This window comes from Henckelia pumila, chromosome 2, assembly GCF_033568475.1.
Source record: "Henckelia pumila isolate YLH828 chromosome 2, ASM3356847v2, whole genome shotgun sequence".
Taxonomy (NCBI): domain Eukaryota; kingdom Viridiplantae; phylum Streptophyta; class Magnoliopsida; order Lamiales; family Gesneriaceae; genus Henckelia; species Henckelia pumila.
Window position 1 is genome coordinate 103,221,525 of NC_133121.1, and position 12,692 is coordinate 103,234,216.

Genomic DNA, 12,692 nt, shown 5'->3' on the forward strand with positions numbered 1-12,692 from the left:
GTCTGAAACTGACCACGCGAAGACGTCTTTATTTTTTTGCAAGCATTCTAGTAGTATTTGCTTCACCTCTGCTTCAAGGGTACGGGCAATTTTTACCATCCCCGAAGGAGGAGAGATAATTATTTCTTCAATTTCTTCTTCAGCGGTGACAGATGTGTCTTCTATCAAGTTGACTTTTTCCATGCCAGCAAATCCAGGTCTGTCAACATTATCAGTCCTGGCTACTTTTTGCTCTATTCTGACTTCCTCCACATAACACTTTCGTGCAATAACTTGATCACCTTGCACCTCACCGACCTGATTACCCACTGGGAACTTAATTTTCTGATGCAGAGCTGATGCGACGGCCATGAAAGTGGTCATGGCAGGTCTACCCAGTATAGCGTTATAGGCAGACGGAGCGGAGCGTCTACTATAATAAAACTCACAATCCTGGTCTTGCGACCGTTGCCTTTCCCAAGAGTTAGGGGCAGATGTACTAACCCCACAGGCCGGATTGCATGACCCGTGAAACCAAAGAGTGATGTGACAACGGGCTCTATTCTATACTGCCCCAGGTCCATTTGATTGATAGCTTCTTGAAATAGGACATTGACAGAACTGTCTGAATCCACAAATATCCGGGCCACATCGTAATTCGCTACCATGGCCCTTATTACCAGTGCATCATTATGGTTGTTAGCAACCCCTTTTAAATCTTCCGGCCCAAAAGAAAGGGTCGGGCCAATGTTGACAGTTTGATTGTCAATTTCCATATTTACTAATTTTTGGCTGCTAGTTTTCCTAGCTCGATTGGAATCTCCATCAGTAGGGCCTCCTGAAATCATATTGATAATTCCCCGAGCAGGCGGAGCCGGTCTTTGATGAGCTCGGTCATCCCTAGGCTGGTCCTGATTTGGGCGATTGAAATCCTCCTGAGGAGGAGTAGTCCTGGCTCTCTGTCTCGATCTTCCTCGTTGTTTCCTTTTCGGACGGTACCCCTCTTGTCGGATCAAAATATTTTTTATTTCAGAATGTTGTTGTATTATCCTCTCAATTTCCTAATCTAATTGTCGGCAGTATTCTGTAGTATGCCCATATTCATTATGAAAGTGACAATATTTATCTGATTGCCTGTTTCGGGGTCCATTTTCCGTCCACGGAGGCCTTTGTGTGAGTTTTCGATCGTCACAAATTTGTAGGGCTCGGACTTTACTCATGCGTAAAGGAGTGAAAGAGGTGAATTCTCCCAACAATGCAGGTCGGAATGGCTGTCCCATCCCTGAATTATTGTTTGGAACCCTATTGTTCTTTGGAATTTTTGGCCGTTCCCTCTTCACAGCTGCCCGCGAAACCTGTATCTCTTCCATGTTGACATATTTTTCAGCTCGGGCAAGTAATTCTTCATATGTTTCTGGCGGCCTCTTTATTAGAGATTTAAGAAAATCTTTTGTATCCAGCCCTTGCATGAAGGCACTGATGAGCAGCTGGAGTAGCCATGGGTACCTCGAGAGCCAAGGCACTAAACCTGCGGATGTATGCTCTCAAATTTTCATGTTCTCATTGCTTGGTTGCAAATAGGCTGAAAGTAGTGGTAGGATGCTTTTTGCTGCTAGCAAAGTGATGCAAAAAGGATTTGCTGAAATCCTTGAACTCCTTGATCTCCCCAGGACGTAGCATATTGAACCATTGCTGTGCTGGTCCTATGAGAGTAGTAAGGAAAGACCGGCACTTAATTTGATCAGAATATTTATGCAACAGAGCTGTATTCTCAAAGCGTGCCAAATGGTCTTCAGGATCCCCTTTGCCATCATACTCCCCAACATGAGGCAATTTGAACTGATTGGGGAGGTCGGCGTCCAATATCTCCTGAGTAAAAGGAATGTTTCTGGTTGTGGTAGCTAGGTACCCGGCCTGCTTCTTCCTTAACTGCTCCATCTCCTCCTTCAACTTTTTGATCTCCTCGAGGTGGGCATTATGATCGGGGTGCGGAGGGTTGGCCTCATCTCTTTCCGCCAAAGCCCTCTGAACAGCCTGAGTTACTAACTCCTCTAAATTTGGGTGATTTCCATTCTGATTAGCCATCGAAACTCTTTTTTTTTCAAATTCCCACAGACGGCGCCAATTGATGATGTCGAAATTTTACCTCGGGTTCGGTCTGGTAGAATGGATCCTCCAAATCCTTTAGAAAGTAGGTCGGCTCGGGTATGGCGGAACTGCACAAGCAACAGCTAGGTCAAAGGGACGCCGAAGGTGTTTTCGGCGTGACCCCTCCGATGCCTAAGTCAGTGTCTTGAAGGCAGAGGGTATGATTAATGCGAAACTGAGAGATATGAGTGCGTGAATGTAAAAGTGAGTAATGAATAATGAATAATACAACCATAACAATACCTGTATTTATAGGAAAAATAGAGTAAGTGACCTAGTCGAATTATAACATGTCCTGTACTAGGACTCTTCATCCATTGGACCGCCTTCAAGTTTATCCCCATTTCATAAATATCTCGAGATGGTCAAACTTATCCACAATGCATGTAAGAGAAGTCCATCCAACCCATTAGGGGCCAGCTCTGGTCGGCCCATAAATAACAGCCCAGTTTAAGTAAAGCCCTAACAGGTGTAAAACTGGGCTGGACCTTACCTAATGATTATAATTCAATAATTGGGCCAACCCTCATAAACCCATAACGAACGGATTCGGGTTAAAATAATTTCATGGGGTATCAGTTTTCATTGCAAAAGTATTACTTTTTATATCAAATTATTATTTTGTAAAAAATTGAGAATACCATGAGGACTTAACGATATCCTCAAAATTTGTAACCTACTATGGAAACACTAACTACATACATCGTTCTATTAATATTTATAATCATAATAATTGAATATAAAATAAAGTATTACTTTTTTCCTGTTTAAAGTATTATTTTTTCGATCAAAAATATTAGTTTTTCTGTTATAGGTATTACTTCTAAAATATGTTAATTTGATATAAAACATATTAGTTTTCTTGTGAAAAATATTATTTTTTATAATTACATTTTTATTTCTAGAGTATATAAATTTGACATAAAAAGTATTACAAGTATTATTTTTTCTATTAAAGGTATTACCTCTTATGTATGCTAATTGATCATAAAAAATATTATTTTTCCTTTGAAAAAAAATTAGTTTATATGATAAAAATATTAGTTTTTTGGTTAAAAATATTGATTCCATCGTTCGCTAATTTGACATAAAAATATTGTTATTTTTATTCTAACGTATTAGTTTTTATGTGCAAAGTATTAGTTTTTGTGATAAACGTATTACTTTTAATGCGTGCTAATTTCACATAAAAAATATTTTTTTTCCAAAGTTACTTTTTTTGGTCAAGGGTATTATATATTTTGTTAAATGTATTACTTTTAACGTATTCGTTTACATGTTATATGTTATGTCAAAATTAATGCATGCTTATTTGACACGACATTATTATTTTTATGTAAAAATTATTTTTGTTGTCAAACGTTTTAGTTTTTTTGTTAAAAGTATTACTCCCTCATATGTTAATTTAACATAAAAATATTACTTTTTTAATCAAAATATTAATCTTTATGATACAATTATTACTTCTAAATTATGATAATTTGAAAAATATTTTCCTTTTCATGTGAAAAATATTAATTTTTATGTGCAAAATATTAGTTTTCATTGCATAAGTATTACTTTTTATATCAAAAAATTACTTTGCAAAAAAAAAAATTGACAATATATTGACGACTTCATGACATTCTAATAAACCAGAACCATGAACTTCCAAGATCGTTAAAAATATCATTTCATACAAGAAGGGGTAAAGTCTTGACACTTTTACAAGGAAAGTCTACCGAAAGTGTATTTTCGCTAATTATATATTTCTCTATATACATCCTCTTGTATCATAATATCTTAAATGATAGAATCTTAAGCTCAAAGGTCCAATGATAATCATAATATCAATGCGAAAAATATAAGATCGATATTCGACTTGGACAGTACATTTGATACATGGTGGGAGTATCCCAGCATTATTCACTCATGTTTTCCCAGTATTCGTTATGCCATTCATTGTCATTTGATAATCATAATATCAATGCGAAAAATACAAGATATTCTACTTGGACAATACATTTGATACATTTGAACTTTATGCTCCTTCGTGTCGTTCTTTCTCAAATTCAGAATTCCGTCACTACTCTTGTACAGGAAAGTCACCCAATGAGATTGTCTAGACAAGCATAAGGATATAGAAACTTGGCTAGGGAAAAAAAAAATAGCATGACATGGATGTGGTATGCAGAAGACCAAGGTAACCAATAATTTAAAGATGATTTCATTAAAAGAAGGTAAACTAGATACATGTGCACTTTTGAAATTATAAGTATAAATAAAATCTCAAGACTTTGTCATTCAACTGTGTGCCCACCATGGAGCCCCTAAAATTCGCCATTTCTGCAACCTGTTTGGTCGAACCAATAAAACCACGACAATATTGAAATTAAATAGTATTTCCAATCACAAAAGTAAGTTCAAAGCCAGAATGTGAAAACAAAAAATCAACCTTTGTGTCATGATGTATTTAGTCTACCAACTGCCCTGCTCACCGCCATTCGATATACCGAGGTCAAAGGAGGCATGTTAAGATTAAAACACCATACACAAACTAAGGCACGTCACATTTAAAAAAAAAAAAAAAAACAATAGCAAACAATCTATAACAACACGCCATAGTAAAAAAAGAAAACAATTTACTAAAAATGGGGTACCTTGTAAGCCAGCATTTACAGAGAAGAATGCAGCAGTCATTACAAGCCTGTATGTTAACTGTCCCAAAACAATTTTCTTAATCGTCCAAAAACAAATCGCGTCTTGGGAATACTCGGGACGCGAAATTGAACAAGTAATGCAACGAAGGCCCCAATATAATCATCTCATATCCAGCCATCCACAAAGTTCTCATGAAATCATACTCCGACGAATATCCAACCAACATTTGCATCAAAAAAATTAGATCGAATCAAGTTCTACATAAAAAAATAGAAGAAAAACAGAAAATGAGTTTCAATATTATTCCCCTTATTTCAGCGTACCAATGGAAGATTAGAAAAACACACAACATTTTTAATTTGTGATCAATCAGCTCAATTTTTGTTTTACTGTTAGTTGAGTGGCACTAAACAAGCATGAAAGTTTCCAAGGAAAAATTATGGTAAGAAAGACAAAAATTCAGGACTAGATCAGCAACTTATTAGTAAGGAAACAATGTAAACTAAGCGAAACAACTGGAACGTCAATTGGTAAATATTCCATACAACCGGAAGAAATAAACCTTGAGCTATCACTCCTTGTTTCGCATTTAGGACTACACTAGGCATCTGGAGTCTGGACAGATTGATTAATTTACCCGTACCACACAGCCCACATTGATATTAACACAACAAAACCACAAACTTGTGACAATGAGTTCCCAAAACAAGAACAACACTTTTCAAAATGATTCACAATCTATGAATATAATTCAGGACATAATCTGCTAGTTTGACAACCATATTAGCAAATTTCATCAAGTTGATCAAAGATAACCCTAATTCTCCAATCGATATCTAATTGTAGGTGATAGTGAAGCCAAACTTATTTGAGTGGCAAAAAGAGTTTTTTTTTTTATAGACAAAAAAATATTTTGCTCGAGGATGCAATGTTCCAAGCAGAAGTTTTTGAGACTCGTAGAAAATAAACTTATGGAAAAACTAGCAGAGATTTCAAAAACAAAACTAGAGGTTAATTAATGAGAGCCACTAATCCAGATTTGGTTGGTATCCGTGAGATCGGTTAAATCCACTCGTATTTACAAATAAAAGGTTATAGTACATTTGAAATAAAAAAATAATGCATTATCATGAGTGATCCAATTAATTAGGAAATTCATTTCACAAAATTTACCAATGAAATCATCTCACAAAAGTTTTTGTGATATGATATTGTACCAATTTTCGGTTCAAAATTTGAAATTCTATTAGTAATCAATATTTTTAATTTCAGTTGACCTTTTGTGTTCATACATGAGTTAATAATATTCATAAATGTTACTTATGGTAATATATCAATTTTCGGCTAAAAATTGTAAATTTATAAGATTTTATCACTATTTTTTATTTTAGTTATTTTTTTGTGTCCACGTATATGTGATATTTTAATTATTTTTCATAAGACAAAAACTCCTCTGAGACGGTCTCAATAGTCATTTTTTGAGACGGGTCTCTTATATGTATTATTCATTAAAAAATATTACATTTTATGTAACGCCCGAAAATTCGATACGTAAACCCGCATGCATAACTAGGGGATTTAATGGTTCTAAAATAAAGTAAAAAAGGTTTAAATGACTTTTATGTGCTATTATGTGAATTATGTGATTTATCTGCATGTTTTAAATGTTATTTAAAGCATTTAACCCGTAATTATACTATTTATAAAATTTTTAAAAATATTTTTTTCGATCGCGTAGACGAGACCGTGGACGAACGAGATATATGATTTTCACTCCAAATATTTTTATGTGAATTTTATGAGTCTAAAATTATTATTTTAAGGTATTATTTTCAAAAAATAGTAGTTTATATATATATATATATATATATATATATATATATATATATATATATATATATGAGTCCAATTTTCACCAAAATAAGTCATTTTCTATAATTATTTATTACGAAATTTTTCAGAAAAATAACAATTTTTAAAGGTTATTTTTATATTAAAAATTATAGATTATTTCCCTCAAATCTAAATTAATATCTTAACAATTTAATAATATATCTAGATCCTTCTTTATGACTTTTTTTTTTCACAATTATTTCACCCTAGCCGCCACCTCCCTTCTCCCTCACGTTTTTCATCAGAAAACACACATCACACACAAACCCTTTGAAGATTTAATCAAAGTTTTGAAGTCCGCTCATCCTGGAGATCGTCCAACACGTCAAAATTGAGTTTTTGGCTTCTAAAATAAAAAAAAGGCACGTTCGAATCCATTCTTGAACACCATTTTAGTCATATTATTCTGATTTTAGCATGAAAATTATGATCTTGCATGATGTATGTGGTTTTAATGAATAACATTCATGAACATGCATAAAACATACGTTTTTAAGGCTTATGAATCAATTTTCTCATGTTTTTCTGTCATGGATTGTTCTACCTTGCTGACCAAGTGGTTTAGGGTTTATATATGGTCCCTAGGGTTGTGGTTGGATTATGGTTCAGTGGCTTTAGTTGTTGGTTTGGGCTAGGTTCATGTTGGACGCGGGTTTAGACGCAAATTGAGCGGTATGTGTGCGAGGGCTTGTTCTCGGTCCACATGATGATTTTAAGGCTGATTCTAGTTGGGTTAGAATCCAAAAACCTTGGGGAAGGTCCTCATGGTGGTTTTCTAGCTGGTGGTGGCCGGAGGTTGGCTGTCGAACCGCCTGAAGTCAGCGGTTGCGTTCTGCGCGCATAGCAGCAGTGGGGCTCTGTTGTTTTGGTTTGTTCTCCTTCTACAAGGCTCGGTTTAAGATAAAATTTGTTGGGTTAGAACCGCCTAGATGTTGGCCAAGTATGGAAGGTTGTTTCATGGCCAAAGGCAGTAGGAGCAGGCGGAACGAACCAATTTGCTGCAACTACTCAGGGCTGCCACGAGTTGGGCTTAGGGAGAGGAATGCTAGGGTTGTGTCTTGTGTTCAAGCGGGTCGGGCTTGAGGTTTTGAGTCCGGGTCCGGTCTAAATTATAATTGGTCAAATTAGTTTGGTCCGAGTCTGGGTTATATAACTTATATTAGTTGGGCTCGGGTATTTTTATTTTAAATTAATTAAGAGTTTAAGTTATTAATTAATGGGCTTGGAATTGGTTTAATTAATTAATTGGACTAGTTGTGAGACCATTAGTTTTCCACGGGCCTGGGGTCCATGAGAATTAATGTGTCAGGTCATGTTGGGCTAAATGCTTATTGGGCCAGTATAGGAATTTATGTGTTTAAGTTAAATGGTCAGCAGCTCGAACAAGTCCATGAAAAAATAAAAGGTCCGTAAATATATATTTAATCCATACATGTATTTATATATATATATATATATATATATACATAAGTATGATTTTTAAGAAAATAAATTAAATATATATTTCCAAGCGAATTTTCATGAAATAAAGAAATAATGATGATTTTTAAGTTCATGCATCATATAAGAATTTTTTGTTAAGTTTAAAGGCATGTTAAGAAAAATAATTTTTTTATGAAAATTTAAGTGAAGGTGAAAAGTGATGTGGTTGGAGGCCGGGATACCTGGGCCCGGTGACCTTTCTGTTAATGTGTTATGTTATGATGATCTTATGGATCCAGCTGAGAGGGCTAGTGAAGTGGCATAAGAGGTGAAGATCTCATCGCCACGTACGTTGGTTTTTATGATTGATCGATCGTTAAGTATGAGACCACCGACATGGATACGACCTATTGAGAACTAAGAAATTAAGACATGACATTTTATGACTCATGTTATGTATAATGTTTATGATATAGTATGATGATGATGTTTATGATTAAGTTATACATGTTTATATGCATATGTTTTCAAGATCATGCACATATAAATATATTCATGTATTTTATATGATGTGTGTTTGGGTGTGGTTTCATATTGTTACATAAGGATAGTACGTGCTGAGCCTCTAGTCTCACTAAATTTAAATGGTGCAGGTGAGCATGAGAATAATAAAGGAAATGTGGTCTCGACTGGCGGTGAGGGCGTATGAGTATCCAGACAGCTAGTACCCGTGACCATAGCTCATTTATGATATTGATGTTTTGGAGAGTAAAACAAATATTCCGCACATGTTTTATACTTTTGAGGTTGAGAGTATGCATGACTGACGGCGAGGACGTATGAGCATCCAGACAGCTAGTACTCGTGACCATAGTTCATTTATGATATTGATGTTTTGGAGAGTAAAACAAATATTCCGCACATGTTTTATTATTTTGAGGTAGAGTATGCATGAGATTTTTATCATGATTTAGTAATTAATTTTATGTATTTATTTGCATGTAATATACTTATATATATTTATATAGTGAATATTAAGTTATGTAAAATTATTTTAAGTATTATATATATATAATACTTATTATTTTAAGTATTATTTTAAGTTATGCAATAAGATTGACATAATATCTTCAGCGATATTACAAAGAGCACCAAAATAAGAGTTGATAGCCGTGACGGGCGACTTGCGTTTCAACTCCACAAAACAATCCTGGCAAGTCTCTGCATTTTCCCATGCCCAATGTACATCAGTTATTGCCTGTCCCGAGGAACCTGATTCCAAATCTTCTATTGCTTGTTGAAGTAGTTCTGTGCCTTTATCGTACTCCACAAAACAGTCATCGTTAAAGCACCGCCGTATAAGCGGATCGGATTCGTTCTTGCTCATCCGATCGATCGTTGCTATTATTCCATCTGTTTTGACCTGTATTATGCCTATCATGATACGTGCTAACCCTTTTACGTCGGTACTATTGAAGCTGTGAGGATTCGATATCAATGTAGACACGCACAACTTGAAGTCATGTGTTTTCTTACACACACTTTCTATCAAAGCCATGTCTTTGGTGATGTTTGCATTGCCCTGGCTGAAAAACAACACAACCACCAAAACAAGAACAATTTCAAACACTTGTTTTGCCATTTGTATTTGTTTCGTTGATGTGCAAGACACAAATTATATATATATATATATATATATATATATATATATATACGGAATTGGGCATAGTTGTTGGGTCGCATAATAAAACTTTATATATATATATATAATATATATATATGTGTGTGTGAATTATATGTAGTACACGGTACATACACTATACACACCAACCCTATCAATATATATAATAGGAGATATTTCAAAACATTATTTGTTTCCCTTATGATCAACACAATAAATAGTGAGAGATATTCTCACCGCGTTAAGGATAATTTTATATATATATATATAATTTTTTGTGTAAAGAAACTATTTAAATGTAATTTTTGAAGAGAGATTTTATATTTGTAATTTGAGTGAAGATGTTCCTAATTTTTATTTTTCCGATCACTGTATGTTACGTAATCAACTATTAATATTCAAATGTTTTTGTTTTTGTTTTTGTTTTTGTTTTAATATTTTTTTTGAAAAATGCATCTATAAATGTTGACATGATTGGCCCTCTTTGTTTTCATTTCACAAAACATTATATTCACCCTTAAAAAAATTATTATTATGAATACAATCTCTCTCATTTATCTCATTGATGCATCTCGATCTCATCCTAAAGTTGCATATGAATTTAGTGATGAAATTCAAATTCAAATTCTTCTCATTATATATAGAATCTTACCCATATTAATAAATAACGAACACATCAAAGATGTGTACAATATTATTGACGTTTTAAAATCCAAAAATCGTGCACATATATCTTACTCGATTCTACTAGGGAAAATGTAACGAGATTTCTAAATTTGAAGTTTCCAAATGAACTTATTAGATGATTTGAAAAAATTGGGAAATGTTATTTACACTGGGAAATGTTAATAACACTACATCTCATATAATTAATCAATTCTTAGACAAATTTACCTTGCATATTCTATCCTTAAATTATGAAATATTGATTATTTTAAAAAATATAAATATAAAATATTTTTACATTAAAAACTAAAAAATTATTTTAAAAAATAAAATTTAATATTTTAAGAAAGTTCCATATTTTGTATAATATACAAATAACATATTTTTTATTGTATTCAAATAAATATAAAATAACAAAAAAATTATACCAAGGTACATAAAATTTTGGTTACTTTTTTATTCAAGATATATAAAAGTGTGAAACTGTCTCACAGGAGATCTACTCTTACGTATATTTTAAAAGGGGAGTGTTATTTACACTCCAAAAAGTGTTGATCACACTCCACCTTTTATATGAAATTTATAATTAGACAAATTTGTCCTTAAACTAACTTTCCTTATATTTTAAATTTTTTATTTACTTTAAAAAAAACTCAAAATGCAATATTTTTTTATCATATCTAAATAAAATAAATAATATCAAAAAAATATTTTAATCTAAAAATGTGATATTATAAATATTTTATATCACATTTTAATATGAACACAAAATATTAATAAATCGTAAACTCACAAAAATGTAAATATTGGGATATAAACCATTTTAATTTTCCAAAAATTTATAAAATTTAAAGCTTAAAAACATACAAGTTATATTAAAATTTGGGATTAAAAATAATGTTGTATGTATATTATGTTTTATAATATTTAATAAAAATATCAAGTGATTATCAACGTTATATTTATAAGATAATTTATTATTTAAATTTTGTCAATTTTATGTAAATAAATAATAAATATTAAATTAAATTTTATATATATATATATATCTATTTTTAATTTTTTTATGAAGAATGTTGTTTGAAAAATATTTCAACTATAAATTTGATCGATGATATATTATTTCAATTTTCATTTTATAGCAATATATCATTTATAAGATATTATGATTAATTATTTATTTATATTTTAAAATTATAATAAAAAATAAGAAGAGATGAAATAACATATTTAAAACGTTAGAATTAGCTAAGTAACATATTTTGTTTCAAATAATCGTAAATAAATGAAATAATACGTTAATTAAGATTAAAAAAACAATAATTAGTTAAGTGAATAATATTGTTACTATTTGTCTTGAGTTTTATCTATTTAAGGATATCTAGAAATTTAACGATAATTATGAATGGTTAATATTTTAGGTAAGACCATCTATTTCTATTTTCTGTTGGCGATGATTTTTCATTCATCTCCATTATTTTGTTAAATGGAGTTGCTAACTTGATTGGAGTTTTTGGTGGGGATGATGATGATGATGTTGTCATCTTTTCTTTAATCCTCTGAATTTTTCCTTTTATATTCTTTTTTCTTTGTTGAAGAATCTGAATTTCTTCATCTATGTCAATAAATTGTTCTTCTAATTGATTTAATTGTTTCATCCTGCACAATAAAACATATATATATATATATAACTGGTTAGAAATTTAACTCTTTTTCGTGAGTAACTCGGATAGTTTTATTATGCGTATCATTGCATTTATGAAATTCTTTTGCAAGAATTGAATCAATCTTCATAAATGAGATTGATTGTCTTTATTCATAGAGTAATTCATGTTTCTGAATATAAATCTCATTTCATCAATCTATATTTCTCATGTTTTCTGAGGCATGTTCGGATGACTGAAAGTCATAAAATAATTCATGTCTCTGAATATAAATCTCATTTCATCAATTTATATTCCCCATGCTTTCTAAGGCATGTTCGGATGACTCGTGGTCATTTTCTGGATCACTTAGGATCTCTTTTGTTATTCCGTTACTACGGATAGTATAATTTGGATGAAGTTCTCTGGTTAATGCGTCGGGTAATGAATTATCCGTTCCTTTGACATGTTGGATTTCGAACTGATAATGGTTCAATTCCAATTGCCATCTAATTAGCCTTGCTGCATTTCTCCCTGCATTTCTTGATATTTTCCTTGTCTTGAAATATGTTAAATTCATATTATCTGTTCTTACTAAAAATGGTTTAGGAATAAGATAA

The 12,692-nt window shown here is 32.1% G+C and overlaps 1 protein-coding gene across 1 annotated transcript; it reads right to left on the reverse strand.

Annotated features, from left to right (window-relative positions):
• Nucleotides 1-9,175: 9,175 nt before the first annotated feature.
• LOC140878053 (cell wall / vacuolar inhibitor of fructosidase 2-like) lies at nucleotides 9,176-9,724 on the reverse strand. The gene has a single exon (XM_073281654.1). It carries the CDS (start codon nucleotides 9,722-9,724, stop codon nucleotides 9,176-9,178), a length of 549 nt encoding a protein of 182 aa, XP_073137755.1.
• Between the last annotated feature and the right edge of the window lie 2,968 nt (nucleotides 9,725-12,692).